Here is a 25,871-nt window from a genome sequence, read left to right as displayed (position 1 = left end):
CCAACGTGTGTTGAGCAGGCTTGCTCTTAACCTGGACATTGCTGTGCGTGAATGCCGACCCGCTCCAGACTTTAAGATTTTGCTTCTGATGGCTGTCCAATTAATTTTTGGGGCATGGGCAGAAGTCAGCTCCTCCACCGTCATGAATTGCTTCCAAAAAGCGGACTTTGCCGGGGATATCAGTGATGCGGAGTATCGCGAAGCTACTGCCGATGGCGCCATTACAGAACTTTGGTCTACGGTGCATGGTGATGACGGCGACGTGGAGGGGCTTCAAGAATTCTTGCACGCCGACGAAGCAGTCGCGACAAACGAAGAATTGACCAATGAGGCGATCGTTGCAGCAGTCACTGGCGTGGAAGACGATGACAGCAGCGACGACGAAGATGAACCGGAACCTGTACAAGTTGTGTCTCAACAGGAGGCCTCAACAATGATCGATTCCCTGCGGGACTTCATTTTTGCAAAAAACCTTTCGCTGGGACATGTTCAACATTTGGATGCCCTCCAGAAAGACATCGGCAAGATTGCCGCGAAGCAGTCGAAGCTCGCCGATTATGGGTTTGTTTAATGAGGGCAAGCTATTTTGCCCTCATTAAATGCTCTTAGGTATTCATGTTTTCTTTGTTTTTTGTGGGGGGCGCTAAGGGATTTTCAAGCTGAGAGGCAGCCGCGGCAACCTTCTTGTACTTTTTACAAGGCCCCTTTCAGGACCACCAAAACGATGCCTCGGCGGAGCTGGCATGTCACTTGCCGTCTGTGACCCCTCTTTGCAGTTGTTATGCTTTTTTTTTTCGTGCAACCTGTTTATAACAATTATCGGTTATAACAATGAAATTTTCATGGCACTTGAACATTGTTATATAAGTGGACTCGACTGTATATGCTGTGTAAAAGCTTCAGTCGAAACGACGCTCTTTGGTGCTGGAGAGATTGCCAGTTTAGCATTGCCTTAGATTTAGTTGCACTAAACTGCCTGTCATACACTGCTATATCTAGTACATATCTTGCCGCCATGGACTGAACTTTTTCTAGTCTTTCTTTGTCGGTTACTGATGAAGGATCCCACACAGAGCATGCATATTCGAGCGCAGATCTTACATATGATTTATATAGTAACTCCCGGGTTTGTTGTGGAAACGCATGTGTATTTCGTCGTAAAAATTCCAAGCTCCGACAAGCCTTGCCTACGGTATAATCCACGTGCCGATTCCATGATAGAGGGGCAAAAATAAACGCCTAGGTATTCATATTCACACACCATTTTTACAGGACAGCAGTTTATCGTATATTCAAATTTTCCAGGATTTTTTTTTTTCTGGAGAACCTCATACACACTGTTTTCTCGAGATTCAGTTTCATTTCCCATCGCTCACACCACTCGTGTATGGCATATAAGTCGTTTTGAATTACGAAGCAGTCATTTTCACATGTAACTTTACGGTATAATATACAGTCATATGCAAATAACCTAATATGGGACTGTACATTTTCATTAATGTCATTGATATAAAGTAGGAAGAGAAGGGGCCCCAGAACTGATCCCTGAGGTACCCCTGATGTAACATTAGTTATTGCAGATTGTTCGCCGTTTACGACTACATATTGTCGCCTCTCGCGTAAATATTCGGCGATCCACGCAATAACTTGGGGATTAATATTAAAACAGGTTAGTTTCTGCAGTAACAGGTAATGTGAAACGGTGTCAAACGCTTTTTGAAAGTCAAGAAAAATACAGTCTACCGATGATTTGTCGTCCAGGGCTGCCGCTAAGACGTGTGAACTTTACTAGTTGTGTGACGCATGATAATCCTCGCCTAAATCCATGATGATTTCAGTTAAATAAAGAATTACTATCTATATGTTTGACTACTGCAGTATATAAAACATGCTCTAGAACTTTACTGTACACAGAAGTTAGTGAAATGGGACGGCAGTTATTAATAATGTTGCACGGGCCAGTTTTATGTATGGGAGCAACCGATGCCATTTTCCGATCAGCCGGAAGTGAACTGTGTTCCAAGGACTTCTCAAAAATAATTTTCAAATACATTGACACTATATGAGAGCAATACTTCAACATAAAATTGGGTAAACAGTCAGGGCCCACAGCTTTTGCACAATTTAAATCACGAAGCAGTAATTTAATGCCCCAAGCTTCGATCACTATTTCAGGCATGGGTGTGGATTCGTGTTTCAACCAATTTCAGATCTTTCCGAGAATCTGTTGGGGCAGAGAACACTGATGTAAAATAAAGATTGAACAACTTGGCCTTTTCTGTGGTGTCGCAAATTGTAACATAGCCATAGGTCAAAACGGGGATAGAAATGTTATCTTTTTTATTTCATTTAATATGCTTCCAAAGTTCCTTCGGACTTTGCTTTATCTTACTTTCTATTGTTTTAAAGTAGGCTGATTTTGATTGCATTGTAGCGTTGTTCACTTCTCGCATTGCCAGTTTTAGTTTACAAAAGTTCTCTTTAGAAGGGTATCGTTTAAATGAACGGTAAATTCTTTGCCGACGCTTCACTAAAACATTCAGTTCTTTAGTGTACCATGGCTTACTTCGATTACGCCTTCTAGTCAATACCCATAACGGAACAAACCGGTTGCGCAGTTTAAAGATTTTTTTCTTTAAATAGAACCCATAGGTTTTCCACAGAATACTAATCCGCAAGTGTTTCGAACACAACAAAATATGCTTCCAGTGAAGTATTGATTACTTGGACATCAGCCTTGGCGTAATTGTACATGCACCGACTCTTCTCACTGTACACGCTTGCATGTTTCACATTTATTTCGCTTAGCACGACGTCATGATCACTTATCCCTGGCAATATTTCAGTGTTCTGGACCATTTCTGGCATATTTGTGAAAAAAAGGTCTAGGATATGACTTCCTCGCGCAGGTTTCAGCACAGTTTGTCTTAATGAAAGGAGGTTCATGAAATTGGCAATTTCAGATGTGAAGCTAGGGGAGCTTCCAGAGGCTATTGGCTGTTCATTCCAATAGTTGAGATTAGGTAGATTAAAGTCCCCACCCACAATGACGTAATCGGATGTAATTTTTGTAGCTGTGGCAGTGAAATGACACAGTTCTCTGGCTGAACCAATTGGTCGCCGGTAAAAGGAGCAGACTGGCAGGGATTTTCCGTTCTAGAGTTTCAGCTGACACCAAACAGCTTCACTCCTATCCTCTATAATATTTACGCGTGTAGAAGGGATGCGCTGGTCTACCAAGATAAATGCACCACCTCCGTGATAATTTCTGTCCTTTCTATCAACTGTAAAGTTATCAGGAAATACTTCAGAGCTTGCTACGTCTTCATTGAGCCATGATTCGGTGTCAATAACTACACTAGGTTTGACCATGCGCACTAAATTGCTGAAAGCATCAACTTTGTTTTTAATGCTCCTACAGTTGACTACCAAAAAGGAAAGTGAAGTCGATAAGGACTTATTGGGTCATTTGCATGGCACAACCTTGTCTGAAAGGTCGTCATAGGTGTACTTGATGCCGCCTATGTAGAGTATGTCATGCCTTAATTGCACACGTGCATTCTTACTTTTGTGTTCCTGAGCAAACCGCCACAGGTTTCGCCTTCTCTTGCGCACTGGCTCGGAAAAGTCTTCCAATATACTGATACCTGTATCTTTCAAATTCTTGGCCTTTCCTAAAATCAAATGTTTTTCTTTCAGAGACCCAAACCTTGTGATCAAGAGTCGCGTTGTCCCTTCTCGAAATTTTCCAAGTCGATGGGCTCTTTCGATCGACTCCGGGTTAGCTTGCAATTTTGTTGCGCGTACTTCCTTCAAAAGCAATTCAGACGATGACCAAGATTCGCGAATATTTGTATCAGGTATGCCAAAGAACACGAGGTTGTGCTGCCTACTACGATTTTCAAGATCATCAACCTTATTTTGGAGCAGCTGGATCACCCTGTGCTGTGCGTCATAGTGTGCGATACACTCAGTAACAGCGGATTCTAAGTTTGGTAATACTGACATTTTTGCTTCAATTGACGACACACGTGAAGTCAAATCATTTATAGCTGCCTTCTGTTCCGCTTGATTCGCCTCAATAGTATTAAGCTTTCGAACAATCACATTTTGCCCATCCAAAATTTTCTGTAGTGTCACATAAGTGGTAGGGCCGGGATTCATTTCAATGTCACCACAGAGTGTTAACAATAAGATATAAAAGGCATAATAACACAACAACAAAATGCGATGCCTTGAGCAGTTTCTGGCGTCGGAATGCACACGTACACAGTTATACAGGATACGGGGTGGAACCGGCAGGATAAGAACTACAAATGTTCTACATGGTATACATTCACTAACCTGCACGACAAGCAGAACATGCGTGAGCGGCATTGCCATAGCACTGCCAGTTCCACGCCCCAGAGGGACACTGCAGTCTCCCGCTTTTTGTAGGTCGGTGATAGTGCCTGTGAACCATGGTTCGTTGACTGTGGCTGGACATATGCCGGATTCCACTGGAGTAGACGTCACCGGTCCAGGATCGTGTGCGTTGAAGATTTCGTCGCTGTTGCATGCGAATACTTCAGTGGCGTTGGCTGTAATCCTGTGGTTGTCGCAGTCGTGGCCTGTTGAAAGCGCTCTGGAACTCCATGCAACCTGCACGAGAAGCGACGATCTTGGCGACGATCATTATTCATCTGGTTTCGACACGCGTGCGGAGTTTTCTTTAAACACCCTTTAAAACATTCCTTGCCTTGCAGCCTCGGTGAGAAAACTTCATATGCATGCTGAAAAACATTGCACTGCTTTTTGTTGCAGGGTAATGTGCGCTTGCATGCGAGCTGTTTTAGCCACGGGCATTGACAGGATTTTAACGGGACAGCATTAAGGAGCTCAAGTCGCAGAAGTCGGTGTCGTCGGCGTCGTTGGCCGTGAGCACAAAATGGTGGAAGACAATTCATAAATAAAAACAACTTGCAAGATGGGCTGGGTGGGAATCGAACCAGGGTCTCCGGAGTGCGAGATGGAGACGCTACCACTCAGCCATGAGTTCGATGCTTCAAAGCGGGACAAAAGCGCCTCTAGTGGATGCGGCGTTGCCTTAGAAACATGCCGTAGAAAGTTATACTGCGGTGTATATTGGTAATCATGAGCACGTAAATTACAGAAGTCGCAGTTAAACGAGTAGCGACGTAGGTTTCCGCTACATTTCTTCTGCACTTGGTGCGCAGAGCCATCTTGCAGCAAAGACAGAGGCCCCCTCCTTGCAATGTACAGCGCTACCCCGACAGGTGGCGCCACTAGCCCGCGTCTCCCCTTCGTCTCGTTTGAGCGCATTGGCGCCGTGCAGGCACAGGTGCGAGGATGCCCCAATACCCTTGCATTTATTGTTTTCTCGCTCTCTCCCCTTCTAACTTCCAGCGTGCGTCACTCGAACCTCCGTGTTTAGGCGACGCGGCTCCTCTTTCCGCTCACAGCGTGATTTCTAGGTGCAGCATCCGATGCAGGACACCTTTGACATGATCACTGCGCTGAAGCATCTGGTGGGAAAGCGTCCTCTGTGATTTGTGCCATGCTGCTGACGAGGAGTCATGCGTCTGCGTGGTGCTCCCAAGCGAGATAGAGGACGATCCCATCAAGGCGTCAGCCCCATGATCGCGTCCCCCTTCATGGCACGTCACGGCCCGGCTGTCCGTGCCGATCACGACGTTTGGATCGCATAGATTGTTTTCCCCACCTAGACACTGAGTTCTTTGGTTCATTCCGCTTGCTCAGGTGCACGTTTCGTCTTTGTGCGACTCAAGAGCATGCCGAGCAAATGAGTGGGCGGAGCAAACGGGGTGCGATAACGCTATCGTGTTCCACTGTTCAAGGCGAAGCTTAAGCGTCCTCCAATTTTATTTTGGGGGAACAAGCAGGGTTCAACCCCTTATATACGATCGTGTATGTTTGTATGTACATATATATACACGCACATATACAAACTAAATATTTCGGGCGGCTGCAGCCCTACCTCACTCCGGCTCCACCAATGGTTCGAGCGTATAGCCTGCATTAAAAAGTGTCATCTTACTCAGCACTAGCAAACAAGTGTAGCAGCAGTAGTTGCATTCTCAAGCACGCATCTAAGCAAACTTCCTTGGTTTATCAGGCTAGCTGCATCAGCTGCCCTCTAGATAGCTGCGGCGACTATCTGGCTGATCATCCTTGCATCCTACACGTGCCTGCGTGGCACTGGCTACCCTACCGGTCTCGGCGCACACTCCACTGAAACCACCCCCAGCTGCGTTCTACGCAGTCCGGATTCCTGCCATAAAAGCCGTCCCAGCGAGAGCATCACTGTTGTAGCAGCAGCAGTTGCATTCTCAAGTACGCATCTAAGCAAACTTCCTTGGTTTCACCGGTTGTTTGCTTTTATTCTTGATATTTTTTTTAGAATTGGTCAATTTCTGCATCTGCTGCTGCTACTGTTGTTGCTGCTATCGTTTTTTCCTGCTTCTATGATCACATTGTGTTCACTATTTAGCCATCCTCGTAATGCCGACAAATTCTGAACTTTGTAAGCGAATGGACGAGCTCGAAGATATATTCAAACATCCATTGAATGAATTAGTTGACCGGCTTGTTATTAGCATACAAGCTAAGCTTCAGGACACAGGCTTAGATGTCGGTGCGATGGGAACTGAAGTTGGTTGAATGGATGACAGCCTACAGCTTCCAGACGAAGTAGTCGAGTCAACCCAATCTCAACAGCTTGAGTTATCTGCGGCAAACCGCGCTCTGAAAGCAGAAAATGAGGCTCTTCAAAGGCAAATTAGCCCCCGTCATTGTATTTTAGCAAGGAAACAAATAAAGAAAGAAAGAAAGTTGCTGACCGTGAGCAATACTCAAGATTAAATACCTTGGAGGTGCCCTGTACTCAGGAGGAGGATGGCCGTTCATTTGGACTGAAAATTGTCAGGTCAAAGTGCGGAAATCTCCTGACAGTCAGGTATTCACATCGCTTCTGATCTACCTATAATTACCTAACTTTGCATAACCCTTCCAACTTTCAATATTTTAAGTTGTGTCCATTGGCTTCGTACTTTTTACCTGAAGAATTTGAGGCTTATTTTTCATCGCACTGCTGTTCACTGATACATTTCAATGCGCGAGGTTTGCAAAAAGACATAGATGGCATCAAATTTCTTATCATCTATCCGTCATAATTCCTGTTATTTGCATTAGTGAAACCTGGCTCTCCGCATCTCACAATAACTTGTATAGCTTTCCTTCATACTCATCTGAATACTGCCACCATGATAACAGTAATCATCGTGGTGCTGCTATTCTTGTTTCCTCAGAGTTGCGTTTTCATAGGCGATCTGACTTGACACCCAACGTGGCCAACTGTGAATCTGTCTTGGTCGAATTCGACAATACATTATTTTTTCACAAAATAAGAAACACCTAGTACAGTCAACGACCGATTTTTCGGACCGTCTAGGGAACGTAAAAACGTCCGAAAATTCAGGCAGTCCGAAAAAATTAATGCATGCAAAAAACCGCACCTTTTTTTCTTTTTTTCTCGGATCTGGAGGTAAAGGGCGAAGTACCAATCTTCCGAAACCCTGCCAAAGCATCAATGAAAGTGTTATATAAAGAGGCGTTCAAAAACTCTGTATGCAGCCGACTGCCGGTTTATTATGTACATGTGCATCGTCGGGCAGCCAGTGTTATTGTTGCAGTGGCTTGAAGAACTTGTTGATTGTTGTTTGGATGGCATTCCGGTTGCATGTGATCATATTCGCCTCGATCTGAGCAAGGGTCATGTCAGCACTGTACACCGATGAAAAAGTCAACAGTGCTCGCGTCAACTCGGCGCTTGTAGACAGCACAGGCATTGGCTCCTCATTTTCAACATCAGAGTCTTCTGAATCCCCCACAACCTGACGGACTATTCCCTCGTCAGTCATTTCTGCGCAGAAGTTGAGCTCGTCAGCGTCAACAACCTGTTCAAAAGTTATTTCCGTGGGTACGGTGCTGCTTTCTGTGCTTCGATGGCATCGGCGAGGACGACGAAGACGGAGTGGGGGCCATCGAAGGCAAGCAAAATCCTCAAGTTGCGAACAGTGGAGTTCGCTGACGAGCGTCGAAGCACCTAGGCCTAGCGTCGCAGAGCAGACTTGACACAACAGCACAACCACACACCACGCAAGCCAAAACGTGGCCTGCGCAAACCGTGGCGCAAACAAACGAAATAGCGCCGCTCCGAAAACTCCGCCGGAAGCGGAACTGCGGCCATTTGCGGCGATGAACATAGACCAGCGTGGCCAGACCAAATCGGTATGTGATGGCTAGATCCGGCTACTTGTGGTTCAAAGCGGTGATATGCTTCGGCTACAAGTCGATTTCCTTCGCAAGGGCGCTGCGCGAGGAGCCAAAGGACCTTCCGTCGCATCAAAAAGTCCAGAAAATTGGACGGCGGGGAGTTCGAGCGTCCGAAACTTCAGACGTCCTTATACATTGATTCTATGGGGCTCGTGGCGGTGTCGCGAAGACGTCCGAAATATCAGGCATGTCCGAAAATTTGGGTGTCCGAAAATTCAGTCGTTGACAGTAGTTGGCTGCATTTATCGTTCACCATCATCTGGAAGCACGTTTTGCTTAGCCCTAGGTAATTTGCTGCATAATTTAACATTCGAACAGAAAAATGTCATTATCATGGGCGATATTAATATTAACATTTTAGATACATCCAACCCACTACCTAATAATGAAGTTAGCTGCCTAAATGGGTTCGGATATGAAAACCTAATTACTCTTCCAACTCGATGTCCCACGAATAAACAGGGCACGCTTATCGACCATATATTATCCAATCTTCTTACTAACCCTGACAGTGGTGTTGTCGAAGCTTCAAAAACCGATCATTACCCAACATTCGTGCGCTTAGCTTCTACTGCTGGCACTACCGATGCAAGCTTCACCAGAAAGAAGTTTAATTCGTCAATTTTCATTGAGTTGCCACTTCAAACTTGTTCCCAGTAATGCCCTGAAATAACCCTGAAACTGCCTATAACACAATCTCACAAATAATTTCCAATGCCATTTCAGATTCCACGGTAGTAATGAATTGTAAAAAAAAAGTTTTCAGGTCCTTGTAACCCATGGTTGTCCGGCAGTTTGCCAAATTTCTTACGGAAAAAAGATTACCTTTAAAGAAAAACAAAGAACAGCCATTTAATACTGCAGTTCAAGAAAGGTATAATAAATATTCTAACTTACTAGGAAAACTACTCAAGGCTAAAACGACTTATTAGGAAAATGAAATTGAGTCTGCAGGTAATGTCAAAGAGCAATGGAAAGTATTAAACTGCTTTTAGGTCGATCCAATCATAATGCCGAAATAACTATGATACAATCACGGGATCTTCCAGTTAACCCCTTGGACATTGCAAATTCCTTCATTAATTTCTTCTGTGCAAATAATGAAGGTTGCGACGAATCATTGACCGAGACTTACCTCCGTGTGCCTCATAGCTTTTTCCTTCATCCCGCAACACCTGAAGACATGGTCGCAGTCATTTACAGACTAAAAAATACTGGGCCTGTTCTTGATAACTTCAGCCCATCTCTCATAAAAATGATAGCGTACTTAATATCTGAAATATTCTGTCACATAGTGAACCTTATCTTTAAGATGGGAATCTATCCAACTTTTTTGAAAAAGGCCAAAATAATCAGTTTTCAAGAAGGTAGACAAGCGTCTAACCTCTAACTACCGCCTTTATTGCTGTACTTTCATTCTTTATTAAAATTGTCGAAAAACTAATTGCAACACACTTATCAAGTTATTTATCCAAATTTCTGGTGCGATCTTGTACGCGTTCCAACATAGAATGGAGAAGGTCCGTTCCACTGAGCTGCACACGATTGGTCAATTTGAACCACGACGAACGCCATGATGTCAATCGTCACGTGAGCCATGACATCTTGCTGCTGTCAATAATTCCGTGTCGTCTGCTATCGGACGAACGCAACGAAACGGAGGCAGAGTCCGTCTGATTCTATAGAATGGACTAAAATGGCTACCAGAGAGCTTGGATTAGATTAAAACGTAAGCGCTTGGCACAGTTAGCATCTTTTGTATACGATTCAATCCAATTCCGCACTCCCAACAGTTGGAGAACATGGTATTTGCTTTCTCTGCCGTGCCTTTTCGTGTCGCCTGTGCGGCTGCTACAGTTGCGCAGAGACGACGACCCGAGCTAGATGATGCATTTGAAGAGTTGATGGAAGAAGAGTTCCAGCAGTATTTTCGTCTGTCCAAACAAACAGTGCAAAGACGGGGAATGCGGGAGATGGAAATTCAAGACGATGAGTAAAACGTGAACAAGGTGAATGCAGGAGCCAACGTTTCGACAAGTGGACTTGTCTTCTTCAAGGCGACATACGCTTTCCTCGCCACAGTATATATAGGTGGGGTTCTTCTAAAGGGGAGGGGGTGTGAGGCGGGAGGACGCGGAGACGAGGGAAAATGTGTTAGCGTGTCGAATTGAGAGTAAAGGAACGCTGTGTACAAGGTCAAAGCCAGGACCCCCACCCCAGTCTGTCAACACACGCGTGTTAGCCGGTGTGGCAAGGGCGTCTGACACGCCGGCTGACAAAAGAAAAAAGGAAGGAAAGGGGAAAAGAAAAGGGGGGGGATACGCCAAGAAATCAAACTAAGTGTTGTTGCCTATAGCTTGAGGTTTAGCATAGCGAATAGATTCTAAAGCTCCCTTTGAAACTATTATGCCTATTGGTTGCAATGTCTTGAACTTATGGATAAGGTATGATTCTCTGTATTTTCTTTCTCGTTTAGAACGGAAATTTGACTGTAAGATGTAGAGCTTAAGTTCATCAAAGTTATGACCTGGTTGGTTGAAATGCTCGGCGACGGCTCTGGGAAGCTTTCTAGCTGTGTCCGCGCAATGTCTGTTTAATCTGACGTTCATTGATTGTCCTGTTTCACCGATATATTGTTTCTTACAGAAGGAACATTCAAGCGTATAAATCACATCCGAACTTGTGCAAGTGAAGCTAGATTTGACTTCATGTGTATAACTATTTGCGGTGCTTTTAATTTTAATGTCACTTTGAAGGTGCCTGCAGGTTTTGCACCTAGGGCGACAACATGCTTTTATTACGGTGGAATGCTGCTGGCTGACTTTTGCATGCACTAACATGTCTTTAAAGTTCTTGTTTCGGCGATAGGTAACCCTGGGTACATCCAGGAATGCTTTTTGCAGACGCTCGTTATTTGATAATATTGGGTGGTATTTTCTTAGGATGTTGTTTATGTTTGGGAGTGCATTAAAATATTTTGTTATAAAGGCCGGCGGTCTGTCAGATTCTAATGTGGGCTGTCTCTTCACCCAATTCCAACTGTCTCTTTAATCTTGACACGGTATCATAAGCTCTATCGAGAGCAACTTGGGGATAGTTCCTTTCTGCTAGCATTGATTTAAGGTCATTTAGGTGGTGGATATAATCGTGGTCTTCGCTGCAGATTCTTATACGTTTCGCCTGTCCGACAAAAATTCCTTGCTTTCAATGTCGCGGGTGATGACTGTTGTAGTCTAAATATTGCTGGCTATCTGTAGGCTTCCGGTAAAGTGTCGTTCTCAGTTTTCCGTTTTCTATGTAGACCGTCGTCTACATAGAAAACAGCATGCTTCATGTCAAGAAAGGGTTATTATGCCCAAAACGTCATGGTCGTAAGTACCGTTGGAATGTTTTACTTCAAACTGTGGTCACCATTTTTACTCACCCATAGTAGCAATTGTTCAGTTTAATGCCCAAGCTGGCATAACTAGTAATGTGATGATTAAAAGAGGGCATGCAGGAAACAGTGTACGAGCTCGTTGAAGTTTGACATGTCGGGGGTAATGATGAATGCCATGTGTCTGTGTGCATAAGCCGTCTGCCGTTCCAAAATTGTGTTTTCATTCTCGCGTGCATACGCAATGGAGTTGTGCATTTTGGAGGTATTAAGGGAAATGGGCAGCAGTCGTAGCAGAAATGAATACACTGTAGGGAAGATACGATGGAAGCATTTTGAACACAGAAGGACTTACATCCATTGCATGTGCTGGCTTTGGCGTGTATGCGTGTTCTTGCACAATATCGTGCCTCAAGTTTTCATTTAGCTATCAATTAGTGCAAACCATAGGCATACGCACGAAGGGTGGGGGGCTCATTGCCCCCCCTCAATTGCAAGACCGTGTGCACGCCTGCGGCTGAAACAGTGTAGCTACTTGTACCAGCGTACATGTACGTATTCTTTTCTGCACATGAATGACCAAAGGGATTTCAAGCATATCTGCAGTGCTCCCCATTGTTCCTTTGCTTCCCATTGCAGCTGTGCAATGCGGAACTTCGCATTCTTGTTGTGGACCCCGGGTTCCCTGGTTCGTGCCATGACTCTTGGGTGTGGCAGCATAATCCACTGCGTGCTTGCCTAGCTGCACAACTGCAGCCTGGCGAGTATCTGCTTGGTTAGTATTCGTAATGCACACCTCTAACTAAGGGTGCACTAACTAGCTGGTGCAGCGGTGGCATAGAGATAGAACATTCGCCTCGCATGCAAGAGGACCGTGCTTCAAATCCCGGTGCCGCGCAATTTACCACTGGATTAAAAAAAATCCACGTGTGATAAAACTGCATAAACAGGCCTGGAGCGTGGCCTGATCCCGGTGACCAGAACCGGTAACGCACTCCCTCACCAGAGCAGGATTAGCCACCCTGGTGCAGTACTTGGCCACAACCTCATATATGAACACATCAATCAAACACCGGCCCTCAGTCCCCAGCAGCTGCGAAGCAACTGACCACAGCGGCGGTCACACCTGCGACGCAGCAGAGGGTGCTAAGAATCCCCGGTTCCGGACACGCCGCCATTGGAATCTGAACCAGGAAATGTTTAACGCTAGAACGTTATCTAGTGAGGCGAGTTTAGCAGTGCCATTCGCGAAATTAGAGGGCACTAAATGGGATATAATAGGGCTCAGTGAAGTTAGGAGGATGAAAAAAGCATATACAGTGCTGAAAAGTGGGCACGTCCTGTGCTACCAGAACTTAGCAGAGAGACGAGAACTAGGAGTCGGATTCCTGATTAATAAGGATACAGCTGGTAACATACAGGAATTCTATAGCATTAACGAGAGCGTGGCAGGTCTTGTTGTGAAACTTATAAGAGGTACAAATTGAAGGTCGTACAGGTCTATGCCCCTACACCCAGTCATGATGACCAATAAGTCGAAAGCTTCTACGAAGACATGGAATCGGCGAGAGGTAAAGTAAAGAAATACACTATACTGATGGACGACTTCAATGCCACGGTAGGCAAGAAGCAGGCTGGAGAATATGGCATAAGCTCTAGGAATAGCAGGGGAGAGTTATTAGTAGAGTTTGCAGAACAGAATAATATGCGGATAATGAATACCATCTTCAGCAAGCGGGATAGCCGAAAGTGGATGTGGAGGAGCTTGAATGGCGAGACTGGAAATGAAATAGATTCTATATTCTGCGCTGGTCGTGGCATCATACAAGATGTGGACGCACTCGGCAAGGTACGCTGCAGTGGCCATAGGATGCTAAGAACTCGAATTAGCCTAGACTTGAGGAGGGAACGGAAGAAAGTGGTACATAAGCCAATCGATGAGTTAGCGGTAAGAAGGAAAATAGAGGAATTCCGGATCAAGCTACAGAACAGGTATTTGGCCTCAACTCAGGAGGAGGACCTTAGTGTTGATGATATTGCTACGGAACAACCGCCACAGGGTGGCTGCACTGAAGAAAAAGAAGACGACGTGGCCCCGCTTGATATAGTGTCGCCATCTTTGCCACCGTTGGTCTACGTGTAAATATATTGTAAATAGTCTTGTACATCAGCTACACTTAACATTAATTTGCTGGAGGTGGACGTTCCCCGTACCCATCATGGAGCTTCGCAGCGGTCGCAACGGCGACAGTGCAACTTCGGCTCCTGCTGGCAGCACTTCACCTACCCAACCGTCTCCGCCATGCTCCTACTCCGACCCACTCGCCGCACCCCCGACTAGAAAACTAGACAGTGCAGCTTCTGGAGGTGAAGCTGCAATGACGAAACTGGCACGAAATCCTCACTTCACTTTACCTATGAAGAAGTATCTTCTGGACGTTCTCGTCAACAATGTTCCTGTGTGCGCGTTGATTGACACCGGGGCGCATGTGTCCATTATGAGTGCTGCTCTTCGCCGTCGGCTCAAGAAAGTTCTGACGCCTGCCCCGAACCGATTTGTCCAAGTCGCCGACGGAGGGACTATCGCTATTGTTGGCATGTGCTCTGCCCGCTTCACCATTGCTGACAGGACACAGCCATTCTCTTCAGCGTCGAGCATTGCCCTCACGAACTCATTCTCGGTCTGGATTTCCTTGCCAATCATTCTGCCCTCATTGACTGTTCGGCCGGCTCACTTCGCCTTGACTTGCCTCTTCTTGCCGACCATGTGGACCCACCTCCAAGCCATTTGAGCTACATGGATTTTATTCGCCTACCGCCTCAATCTGTGACACACGTCGATTTGTTGTCCTCACCAGCTGTACCTGACGGTAATTGCGCGGTCGCACCTATTCCGGAAGTTATTCTTACACATGGTGTTACCGTGCCGCACACTGTGCTGACAATTACTGGTAACCACACCTGCCTTTGCCTTGTCTATTTCGCGCTAACCGTGCAAGTTCTGCCTCAGGGGATTTCATTGGCTATAATTAGTGCTTCGCAGGATGGTAAGATTGAGCCATTCACAGTGGAAGATCATCACAGCGCAGCCCATACCGTGACGTCATCGCACAGTACTGATGTCCACATTGAGAAGATGGTTTCCTCTGACCTTACACCTGCTCAAGCTGAAGCTCTCTGCCACGTTCTGGAAGGCTATAGCAAAATTTTTGAATTTGACAATCGACCCTTAGGTCAAACGTCCATCGTGACCCATCACATAAACACTGGCGATGCAAACCCTATTCACTGACGTCCATGTCGTGTTTCTGCGTCTGAACAAGCTGTTATCCAACAGGAAGTCAAAAAGATGCTTGCAAAGCACATTATCGAGCCTTCTTGTAGTCCCCGGGCTTCTCCCGTCGTACTTGTCGAAAAGGATGGCACGTGGCGTTCTTGTGTAGATTATCGCCACCTGAACAAAATCACAAAAAAGGACGTGTACCCTCTGCCACATATTGATGACGCTCTAGACTGGCTGTACGGTGCCACCTATTTTTCTTCTATCGACTTACGGTCCGGATACTGGCAGATATCCGTCGACGACATGGACAGAGAGAAGACTGCATTTATTACCCCTGACAGCCTTTATCAGTTTAAGGTGATGCCTTTCGGCCTCTGTAACGCACCCGCCACATTCGAACGAATGATGCACTCTGCTTCAGGGGTTCAAGTGGTCCACCTGTTTGTGCTATCTGGACGACGCCATTGTTTAATCGCCCACATTTGACACGCATCTAGACCATCTTTCAGCGATTCTTGACGTGTTCTGCCACGCCGGTCTCCAGTTGAACTCGTCGAAATGTCACTTCGCTCGAGCCAAATCACCGTCCTTGGACACCTCGTGGACGCCAGAGCCGTGCGACCTGATCCAGACAAAATTCGCGCCGTTACGAACTTTCCTGTTCCGAAGTCTACCAAAGACGTTCGTAGTTTCGTAGGGCTGTGCTCTTATTTCCAATGCTTTATGAAGGATTTTGCGACCATCGCACGTCCCCTTACTGACCTCTTGAAGAAAGACGCCCTATTTTCTTGGGGACCTAACCATGCCGCATCTTTTTCGCAGCTCACTACTCTCCTTACCACGACTCCAATTCTGGCCCATCTTGATCTGTCTGCCTCAACGGAAGTTCGAACTGATGCCAGCGGTCACGGCATAGGAGCAGTGTTAGCACAACACCAGCGTGGACATGATCGCGTTATAGCCTATGCCAGCTGACTTCTATCACCCACCAAGCGCAATTATCCAATCACAGAGTGCAAATGCCTCGCTCTTGTGTGGGCTGTTGCCAAGTTTCGTCCATACTTGTACGGATGCCCCTTCTGTGTCATCACTGATCACCACGTGCTCTGCTGGCTATCCTCGCTCAAGGACCCCACGGGACGACTCGCTCGCTGGGCATTACGCCTGCAAGAATATACCTTCTCCGTGGTATATAAGACGGGATGTTTGCACCAGGATGCCGATTGTTTGTCCAGCTACCCCGTCGACGACCCAGCTGATGCGGACGCCATCGCTTGCCTTTTCTCTGTGTTCCACTTGCTTGAAATCGGCAATGAGCAACGCCGCAATCCTTCATTACGGGCCCTCATCGACCATCTGGAGTCAACACCTGGCGATGCCTCTCTCCGGATGTTTCTCCTTAAGGAGGGGACACTATACCGCCGCAATCTCGATTCACACGGCCTTGACCTTCTGCTCATAATTCCATCACACCTGCGTTCGATTGTCCTCCAACAACTTCACGATGCTCCCGTGGCTGGACACTTGGGTGTCTCATGCACATACGACCGTGTACGCCGTCGATTCTTTTGGCAGGGTCTCGCCCGCTCCGTGCGGCGCTACGTTGCCGCTTGTGAGCCCTGTCAGCGCTGGAAGAAGCCCTCCACACCTCCAGCTGGATGTCTCCAGCCGATTGACATCCCACCAGAACCCTTTGTCCGTGTTGGTCTAGACCTTCTTGAACCGTTTCCTCTCGGGCTCTGGAAATAAATGGGTCGCCATCGCTACTGATTATGCTACGTGGTACGCAATCACCAGAGCCCTCCCGAAAAGTTGTACTACTGAAGTTGCTGGCTGGCTTTCTGCTCTAAGACATCATTTTAGTGCACGGTGCACAGCGCCAATTACTCACTGACCGTGGCCGCAGCTTTCTGTCGGCAGTCGTCGAGGACATCCTCCACTCCTGCTCGACTAAGCACAAGTTCAGCACTTCCTACCACCCACAGACCAACGGCCTCACAGAGCGCCTCAACTGGACCATCACCGACATGCTATGCTAGTACGTTGCGACCGACCACCACGACTGGGATCTTCACTTACCATATGTGACGTTCGCGTATAATTCATCGCGTCACCACACTGCTGGCTATTCACCATTCTATCTCCTATATGGCCGAGAACCCGCGTTGCCCTTGGACACATTGTTGCCCTCGGCCACACGTTCAACCAATGAATACGCCCGCGACGCGATCGCACACGCCGACCACGCGCGCCAGCTCGCCCGCACCCGTCCCGAGGCCTCGCAGAAGCATCAGAGACGCCTCTATGATTGCCACCATCGCGACGTACAATTTACTCCGGGTTCTCTGGTGCTTCTCTGGTCCCCCATTCGACGTGTGGGCCTTTCCGAAAAGCTGCTGTCGCACTACACTGGCCCATACCGGGTGGTGCGACAAGTGACTGATGTCACGTATGAAGTCATCCCCGCCAACCTCTCAGTGTCATCGTCGGCTGCAAGTGACATCGTTCACGTGGCGAGACTAAAGCCATACCACACACCTTTCACCGCGGATGTGTAGATTAAGCACCAGGACGGTGCTTCTACTGCCGGGAGTGATGCTACGGAACAGCCGCAACAGGGTGGCTGCACTGAGGAAAAAGAAGATGACGTGGCCCCACTTTCTTTGCCACCGTTGGTCTATGTGTAAATATATTGTAAATAGACTTGTACATCAGCTACACGTAACAATATGAACGACAATCTTGTATAACGTAACAATATGAACGACAATCTTACGGGCATCATTAAGGAATATGCAATAGAAGTCGGTGGAAACTCAATTAGACAGGATGCCAGTAAGCTATCGCAGGAAACGAAAGATCTGATCAAGAAACGCCAATGGGTCAAAGCCTCTAACCCTATAGCTAGAATAGAACTGGCAGAACTTTCTAAGTTAATCAACAAGCGTAAGACAGCTGACATAAGAAAGTATAGTATGGATAGAATTGAACATGCTCTAAGGAACGGAGGAAGCCTAAAAGCAGTGAAGAAACTAGGAATAGGCAAGAATCAGATGTGTGCGTTAAGAGACATAGCTGGCAATATCATTGCTAATATGGATGAGATCGTTCAAGTGGCTGAGGAGTTCTATAGAGATTTATACAGTACCAGTGGCACCCACGACGATAATGGAAGAGAGAATAATCTAGAGGAATTTGAAATTTCACAAGTAACGCCGGAAGAAATAAACAAAGCCTTGGGAGCTATGCAAAGGGAGAAGGCAGCTGGGGTGGATCTGGAAACAGCAGATTTGTTGTAGGATGGTGGGCAGATTGTTCTAGAAAAACTGGCCACTCTGTATGCCTCATGACCTCGAGCATACCGGAATCTTGGAAGAACGCTAACATAATTCTAATCCACAAGAAAGGGGACACCAAAGAGTTGAAAAATTATATACCAATCGGCTAACTGTCCGTTGCCTACAAAGTATTTACTAAGGTAATCGCAAATAGAATCAGGAACACCTTAGACTTCAGTAAACCAAAGGACCAGGCAGGATTCCGTAAAGGCTACTCAACAATAGACCATATTCACACTATCAATCAGGTGATAGAGAAATGTGCGGAATATAACCAACCCTTATATATAGCTTTCATTGATTACGAGAAAGTGTTTGATTCAGTCGAAACCTCAGCAGTCATGGAGGCATTACGGAATCAGGGTGTAGACTAGCTGTATGTAAATCTGTATATCTATAGCAGCTCCACAGCCACCGTAGTCCTCCATAAAGAAAGCAACCAAATCCCAATAAAGGCTACTCAACAATAGACCATATTCACACTATCAATCAGGTGATAGAGAAATGTGCGGAATATAACCAACCCTTATATATAGCTTTCATTGATTACGAGAAAGTGTTTGATTCAGTCGAAACCTCAGCAGTCATGGAGGCATTACGGAATCAGGGTGTAGACTAGCTGTATGTAAATCTGTATATCTATAGCAGCTCCACAGCCACCGTAGTCCTCCATAAAGAAAGCAACAAAATCCCAATAAAGGCATTAGGTAGGGAGATACAATCTCTCCAATGCTAATCACAGCGCGTTTACAGGAGGTATTCAGAGACCTGGATAGGGAAGAAATGGGGATAAGGGATGATGGAGAATACCTTAGTAACTTGCGATTTGCTGATGAAATTGCCTTGCTTAGTAACTCAGGGGACCAAATACAATGCATGCTCACTGACCTGGAGAGGCAAAGCAGAAGGGTGCCTCTAAAATTTAATCTGCAGAGAACTAAGAACTAGAGTAATGTTTAACACTCTCGGAAGAGAACAGCAGTTTACGATAGGTAGCGAGGCACTGGAAGTGGTAAGGGGATACATCTATTTAGGACAAGTAGTGGCCGCGGATCCGGATCATGAGACTAAAATAATCAGAAGAATAAGAATGCGCTGGGGTGCGTTTGGCAGGCATTCTCAGATCATGAACAGCAGGTTGCCATTATCCCTCAAGAGAAAAGTGTATAACAGCTCTGTCTTGCCAGTACTCATGTACGGGGCAGAAATCTGGAGGCTCACGAAAAGGGTTCTGCTTAAATTGATGACGACGCAACAATCTATGGAAAGAAGAATAATAGGTGTAATGTTAATGGATAAGAAAAGAGCAGGTTATGTGAGGCAACAAACGCGAGTAAATGACATCTTAGGTGAAATCAAGAAAAAGAAATGGGCATGGGCAGGACATGTAATGAGGAGGGAAGATAACCGATGGTCATTAAGGGTTATGGACTGGATTCCAAGGGAAGAGAAGCGTAGCAGGGGGCAGCAGAAAGTTAGGTGGGTGGATGACATTAAGAATTTTGAAGGGACAACATGGCCACAATTAGTACATGACCGGGGTAGTTGGGGAAGTATGGGAGAGGCCTTTGCCCTGCAGTGGCGTAACCAGGATGATTATGATGGTGACAAGTACGTCACAAATCTTTTAGTAAAACATGCTACAGGCAACAAAGCATGTGAGAACATTGCAACATTAGCATCATACAATTCGTTTTCACCACGGCACATAAAACTTGCAGTTACATTTACGTGACCTTGCAAGAAAATATGATTTTGACAGGTATGTCCATTCTCTTGTCAGTGTTATGAGTCGCTGACTAGAAGCATTCATTTCTTGACAGCAATTGTAGTGCGCTGCTAAACAACAGGTGAATCATAATTGTAAAAAGATCAGTGCGCTTGCCAGCTGTGTTGAAACATAAGTTACAAACAACATGAATAATTGGCTCTACAATCTCACAGCGCCCAGAACGTGTCACACGTGAAACTTATTCTTGCAATGACTCACTTGGAAAGAATAGAGGTAACCAATCACCGGCGTGGTGCAATGATGATGGCCATTTTCATTTGTGAAACTATGCAACTTAAAGAGTGACTAGTTTGGTGCTCTGAAAAAAGACCACTATGTAGTTGTTGCATCTTAGCCTCACTGTGCCGAAATGAAAATGAAAACACCTAACAATATCACAGTGCAAACACTATGCGGTAACACTTTATAATGAATGCGGTAAGCTACAACACATAGTGAAGCAACAAATATCACAGTACAAAACCCATACACAGAAATCAACAATTATCTGTAATGACTCCAGTGTGAATGACTAGGCGCCTTTGAAATGTTTAAATAAAGAAGCACGCTGGCGTTGCAGCTGGTAAGCATAAATAGAAAGAGACAAATACTACAGAACAAAAATGACTGCACACATTACGCCTTTGTCCGAAAGATCCTCCTGTATTACTCATAAAAGGAATCTTAAACACTAAAACTCAAACAATAAATAAATAAACGGAACTCATGAAACACAACAAATGAGTAAAATGATATTGAAAAAGACAAAAACAATAAATTAATTTCTTGTTGCAGGTGCGCAGCGATGTCTTGCGCCATGGCGCGCACCTGCTCCAGGATGCCCACCTGAGCCGCTGCCGTCCTCTCTGCCGCGACAGCGAGGCGAGTGGTAGACGCTTCGATCCTCCGCAGCACCTGGAATTAATAACCGTGGTGGAACTGTTCGCATGAGTTGCTGTTTACTTGCAACCAGCTCATGGCTGGAAGCTGCTGTCAAGAATTGCAACATGCACAACGATTCCCTCTCCGTTGAAGAGCCACTGGACTGATGGCATCCTTTGGCAGTGTCAAGCGTCGCGTAAAAGCTATGCCCTCTTTGTTTGGACAGACAAAGACCTGCTGGAACTACTCTTCCATTATCTACTCAAATGCATCTCTCACCACCAAACAGCCCTTTTCAGGGCTAACCAACCTTTTGCCCGGCGGCTGATCATGGGCAAGATACGATACCAAGCCCTCAATGCAACGCATATTTCTTGTTTACATCCCAAGTTGGTTTGTTTTTCAGATTCATGATTTACTTATGATAACAGAGCATAAAGAATATTTATGTCCTTCATGTAAAATGACACCAAAGATCTACAAACCTGCAGCATCTTGTGGTCCTATTCCACGCTGCGTGCGCACTGCGACATGGCTGTGAGGGCATCCACCCGCCGTGGTCGCTGTCGACGTGGTGGCCAAACAGGATGCTGCAACACTGAAAGCATGCATTTTCTACAGTTGCACTGCATATTATGGTATGCACAAAAGTGGCTATGGCCATGTTATGGCTTATTAGGCTAGTTCAATAAAATACGAGAGCTTATTTTCTTTAACAGCTTGAGGATCAATAACTTACCAAGTGCAGCGGCCACCCTTTCTGTGAGTGACGCACCGCCCGGTGGATCCTCTGCCACTGTAGAGTAAACACATTAAAAGTTTACGAACTGCACAAACATTTGGTGATAATTAATATACTCATTTCTCTGATGCTAAAATGTCGCTGTGCTCAGCACGCCCACAGCCTCGTACGTCCCTTCCATTGCAGCAGAGTCAACCTGCTGGAAAGTGTCATAAGCGTGTCCCTTCACTACGTGGCTATTCGTTACAATGCCTCTGTTACAAGTTTTCGTACTACACATTTGCGGAAATATTCTGCAATTATTGAGCGCTTAATGATCCCATGTATTACCATCCTCGTTCACTTCCATGAAGGCATTTTATTTCTGTAGTGATCACTTAATTCCCCTTTTCCCGAAAGCGCAGCCAACTGCGATTCTAGTTGATTAACCTAACTGCTTTTCCATTGTCTCCTACGCTATTTTCCTGTTCACAAACAGTGTCACATTCCGCTAAAGGTACCACTTACAGATAATGGCAAACTCTAAGTCAGCACCATTCAGGAACCCATGATATTACGACGGCAGTGTGCTTACCTCTTGGTAGGGGTGGTCGGTGACACCATGTAAACGGACCGTCACGGTCAACTGGAGGACTCGGCCACGGAAGCCGGGTAGCCGCCCCCCTCCTGTGCTTCTGAAAATACACGCCAATGTCGAAGGAGAAATCGCCCAGACCATTCGACGGTCGCTCACCTTTGCTCTTGGGCGATTGCGGCAGCGTCACGGTGGGCCTCATACTCTTGTTTCCGCCACCACTCCTGCCATTGTTCTGTCGTTTTCACGAAAGGACCTTCTCTGTTGAGTGCGTCGGTCAGCTGCTGCCACAGCCGTCGGCGGTTGCCAACAGTGAAGCGCAGCCCCAGCTCGCTGGATCTTAAAGCCAGCTGGGGATGCTTCTCCATGGAAGCGACCACCATCTCCCGCTGTACCTCCAAAACATGCGGTCGCTCAACGGGTGCTGCCACGTTTCGTGCCATGGCTTCCCGTACGCAACTGCTTAACTGAACCAACCGCTTCAAAATTCGCGCCGCTTGCTTGAAACGGGGTGATGGCTAGCGCCACCACTAGACATTTCGCAAAACTGCGACATCACCTAGCGCCATCTGAAGACATTAATTGCAAGATTTTGTTTCAGTCGTTCAGCATTCCAAACTGAATCTTTCAAAAGCAACACCAACACATTTTGCTACTAAGTCATAACAGTAAAATATTTCTCAGTATGTTGGAAACACTTCTCAATATATTATACGGTCCCCAAGCAGACTTTAAAAGCGTGACGCAGGCTTTCACTTCGCTCATTGGCTGTTTGCTTCCTCTCGTTCTCGCGAACATTGCGGACCGCCTATTTTGTGACATACAGAACGGACTGCCTCTATTCGATTTTGGAACGCGTACAAGAACGCGTACAAGATCACGCCCTTTGTATCCTATCACCAAACCAATTTGAGTTTAGGGAGGGATGCTTAACTGATTTGGCATTAATATTTCTAACAGACAAGATTCGACAGGACACTGACACTGGAAATTTTGCTGGCGCATTATTTATTGACCTTTCTAAAGCGTTCGATTCACTTGTTCATAACATACCTTTTGCTAAATTAGACTATTGGTATAACTGGCTTGGCACTACGATTATTACGTAACTATTTGAGAGATAGAGGATATACTGTACCAATATCCAGCACTTACTCACACCCTAAAACAGCTAACATTGGTGCACCACAAGGATTTACATTAGGAGCTTCCTTGTTCTTAATATACATTAATGACCTCCCACAGTGCCTAAAGTCCTCTGACTGTATTCTTTGCGCTGATGACACTACCATTTTCACCTCAGACAAAAGCCTTGATTCATTAATGTGCGAACTTAACCATGACGTGGCTAATAAATATTGCAACATCGTGTGGACTAAACAGGCTACACATAATTACTGCAAATACCTTCATCATCTTCTCAGCTAAACAAAGCATATCTCAGTGTATCCATCCCTAACCTTTGCTTTCAGCACACTTTTCCCTACAGATAGTGTAATGTTTCCTGGCGTCATATTAAACATCTAAAATTTGATGAGCATGTTTTATCATTAACAAAAAAGGCAGCATACAAAATTAGAATATTAAATAAAGTTCATAATTTTTTTAATGTGCAGAGACTCATCTCCCTCTATTATGCCTTTATTCACATGCATATTATTGCATATCTAGAAGAGTTGACTGTTGGGCTAGTTGGTCGTCCATATTTGAAGTAGTGGCTTAGCGCAAATAAAACCACAGACACAAGGAAGACAGACAAGGACAAGCGCTACTCACAACTGTTTAATGGAAGGAAGGATAGTGCATATATATATATCCTCTTGTCACGCATGCGCCTACCAAACAAAAGAGAAGCCGGTACATGCAAATCAAAAGCAGTTGCGCAAGAAGTTAAATTTGGCATCCAGTAATGTGATGGAAGGCTCACTCACACATCTATCTCTATTCTTCTTGATAAAGAAGGCCTCAAGAGCGAGCCTGGAAGACGCGTTGCCGCTCCTGCCAAGAATAGTTGTCGCAGAAAATCGAGCGTCGCAACCACACGCGCTAACATGAGCCACCAAATGTGCGCCCTTATCCTCTTTTTTCTTTAGTTTTTGCGCATGTCCCCTTAAACGGTCATTCACACAACGCTCAGTTTGACCAATGTAGAGCTGCCCACAAGGGTTCAAGGGAATTGCATAAACAACCCCTCTGGAGCACTCAACAAAGGGCTTCTCATGCCTCGTGCGGCAGCCCCGCCTGCTCTTACAGCAGACTCGGGAACACAGCCTCGAAAGCTTGTTGGACGCAGAGAAAACCAGAGGAATACCATGACGGTTAGCAACCTTTTTAAGGTTGTGTGACACCTTGTGTACGTAGGGAATAACCTCTGGTCTTACCTTCGGTCGTTCGACCTCTGCGCTCGCCCTTCGTGCTCCAAGCTTTACTTTTTGCAGAAGAGACTCTACTATAGCAGTGACGACTGTCAAAGGGAAACCAGCTGCCAAAAGGCGTCCAACTTGGTTCGTAAAACTAGACCGCATTTGGTGTACGCACGATTTCCGCAAAGCCGATTCCAAGCAAAGACTACCAACTGCTCGCTTCACCACTTTAGAGTGTGCGGAATCGTACGGCAGCAATTGCTTCATGGCTCGCGATTGATAGGACCAGCAGACGTGGCTAACTTCAAAAGACAGTTTTAAATCTAAGAACTGCAGGCCTGTGTCATCAGGAAGTTCATGGGTAAAAACAAGCCCTTGGCCTTGGTTGTTAAAAGCTTCTAAAATAAAAGCAGGGGATGTAAAGTCACCCTTATTGTTTAAAAGCACTAAAAAATCATCAACATACCTAAAAACTTTTAAAACCTGCCCCCCATTAAAAACCTGGTCTAAAGACCTATCAACAAAAGACAAAAAAATTTCGCACAAAATAGGAGCAACACAAGACCCAATACACACTCCCCGGCGTTGCAGATATGGCTACTCGCTGTAAAGAATAAAAGTCACACTTAAATAAAACTCGAGCAATGTTAAAAAGCTGTCCACTGAAAGGCCCGCTGAGTTCTGGAAGTCGACCACGTCGTTGTATTCAATACATTCCCTTAAGAAAACGAGAAGCTTGTCCTGAGGAATTGAGTAGAATAGATCTTTTACATCAACGGAAAAACCATGCTTAATGCTGCCATTACACTTAACAAATTGCGCGACCTCCGAAGAACTTTTAACACGGAAAGGGTCATCCACTTGTAGCGTCTTAAGCTTATTCAAAAGAAAAAGGCTCACGCAATGCTGCCACGCCCCGCGCTCGCTAACGATAGTTCTGAAAGGAATATTGGGCTTGTGCGTCTTCGCGGTGAAGAACACAGTCAAACAGCTTTCTTTGCTATTCTTGATAACTTTAGCAAGAGTGGTCAAGTTCAAACTTTTGCAGAACTCGATGAATTTCGACTTGAATCTAACTGCACTCTTACTAATAGGAACGAAATTCTTATTCACCGCTGCCTGCGCTTTTTCGTCAAACTGACCTTTTGGCAACATAACAAACCCTCCTTCCTTATCTGACTGCAACA

The 25,871-nt window shown here is 45.7% G+C and overlaps 2 protein-coding genes across 5 annotated transcripts in view; both read right to left on the bottom strand.

Annotated features, from left to right (window-relative positions):
* Nucleotides 1-25,871, bottom strand: part of LOC142587318 (RNA pseudouridylate synthase domain-containing protein 1-like) — a 115,707-nt gene that overhangs the window by 80,222 nt on the left and 9,614 nt on the right. The window lies entirely within an intron of this gene.
* On the bottom strand, nucleotides 4,397-24,104 carry LOC142587319 (uncharacterized). The gene is made up of 6 exons (XM_075698219.1): nucleotides 22,481-24,104; nucleotides 22,322-22,421; nucleotides 21,745-21,801; nucleotides 21,491-21,603; nucleotides 20,970-21,038; nucleotides 4,397-4,641 (listed from the first exon to the last, which is right to left on the bottom strand). The coding sequence occupies exons 1-6, from the start codon at nucleotides 22,762-22,764 to the stop codon at nucleotides 4,512-4,514; spliced, it is 753 nt and encodes a 250-aa protein (XP_075554334.1). The 5' UTR covers nucleotides 22,765-24,104; the 3' UTR covers nucleotides 4,397-4,511.

Source organism: Dermacentor variabilis, chromosome 7, assembly GCF_050947875.1.
Source record: "Dermacentor variabilis isolate Ectoservices chromosome 7, ASM5094787v1, whole genome shotgun sequence".
Classification (NCBI taxonomy): domain Eukaryota; kingdom Metazoa; phylum Arthropoda; class Arachnida; order Ixodida; family Ixodidae; genus Dermacentor; species Dermacentor variabilis.
This window is presented reverse-complemented; position numbering and strand designations above follow the sequence as displayed.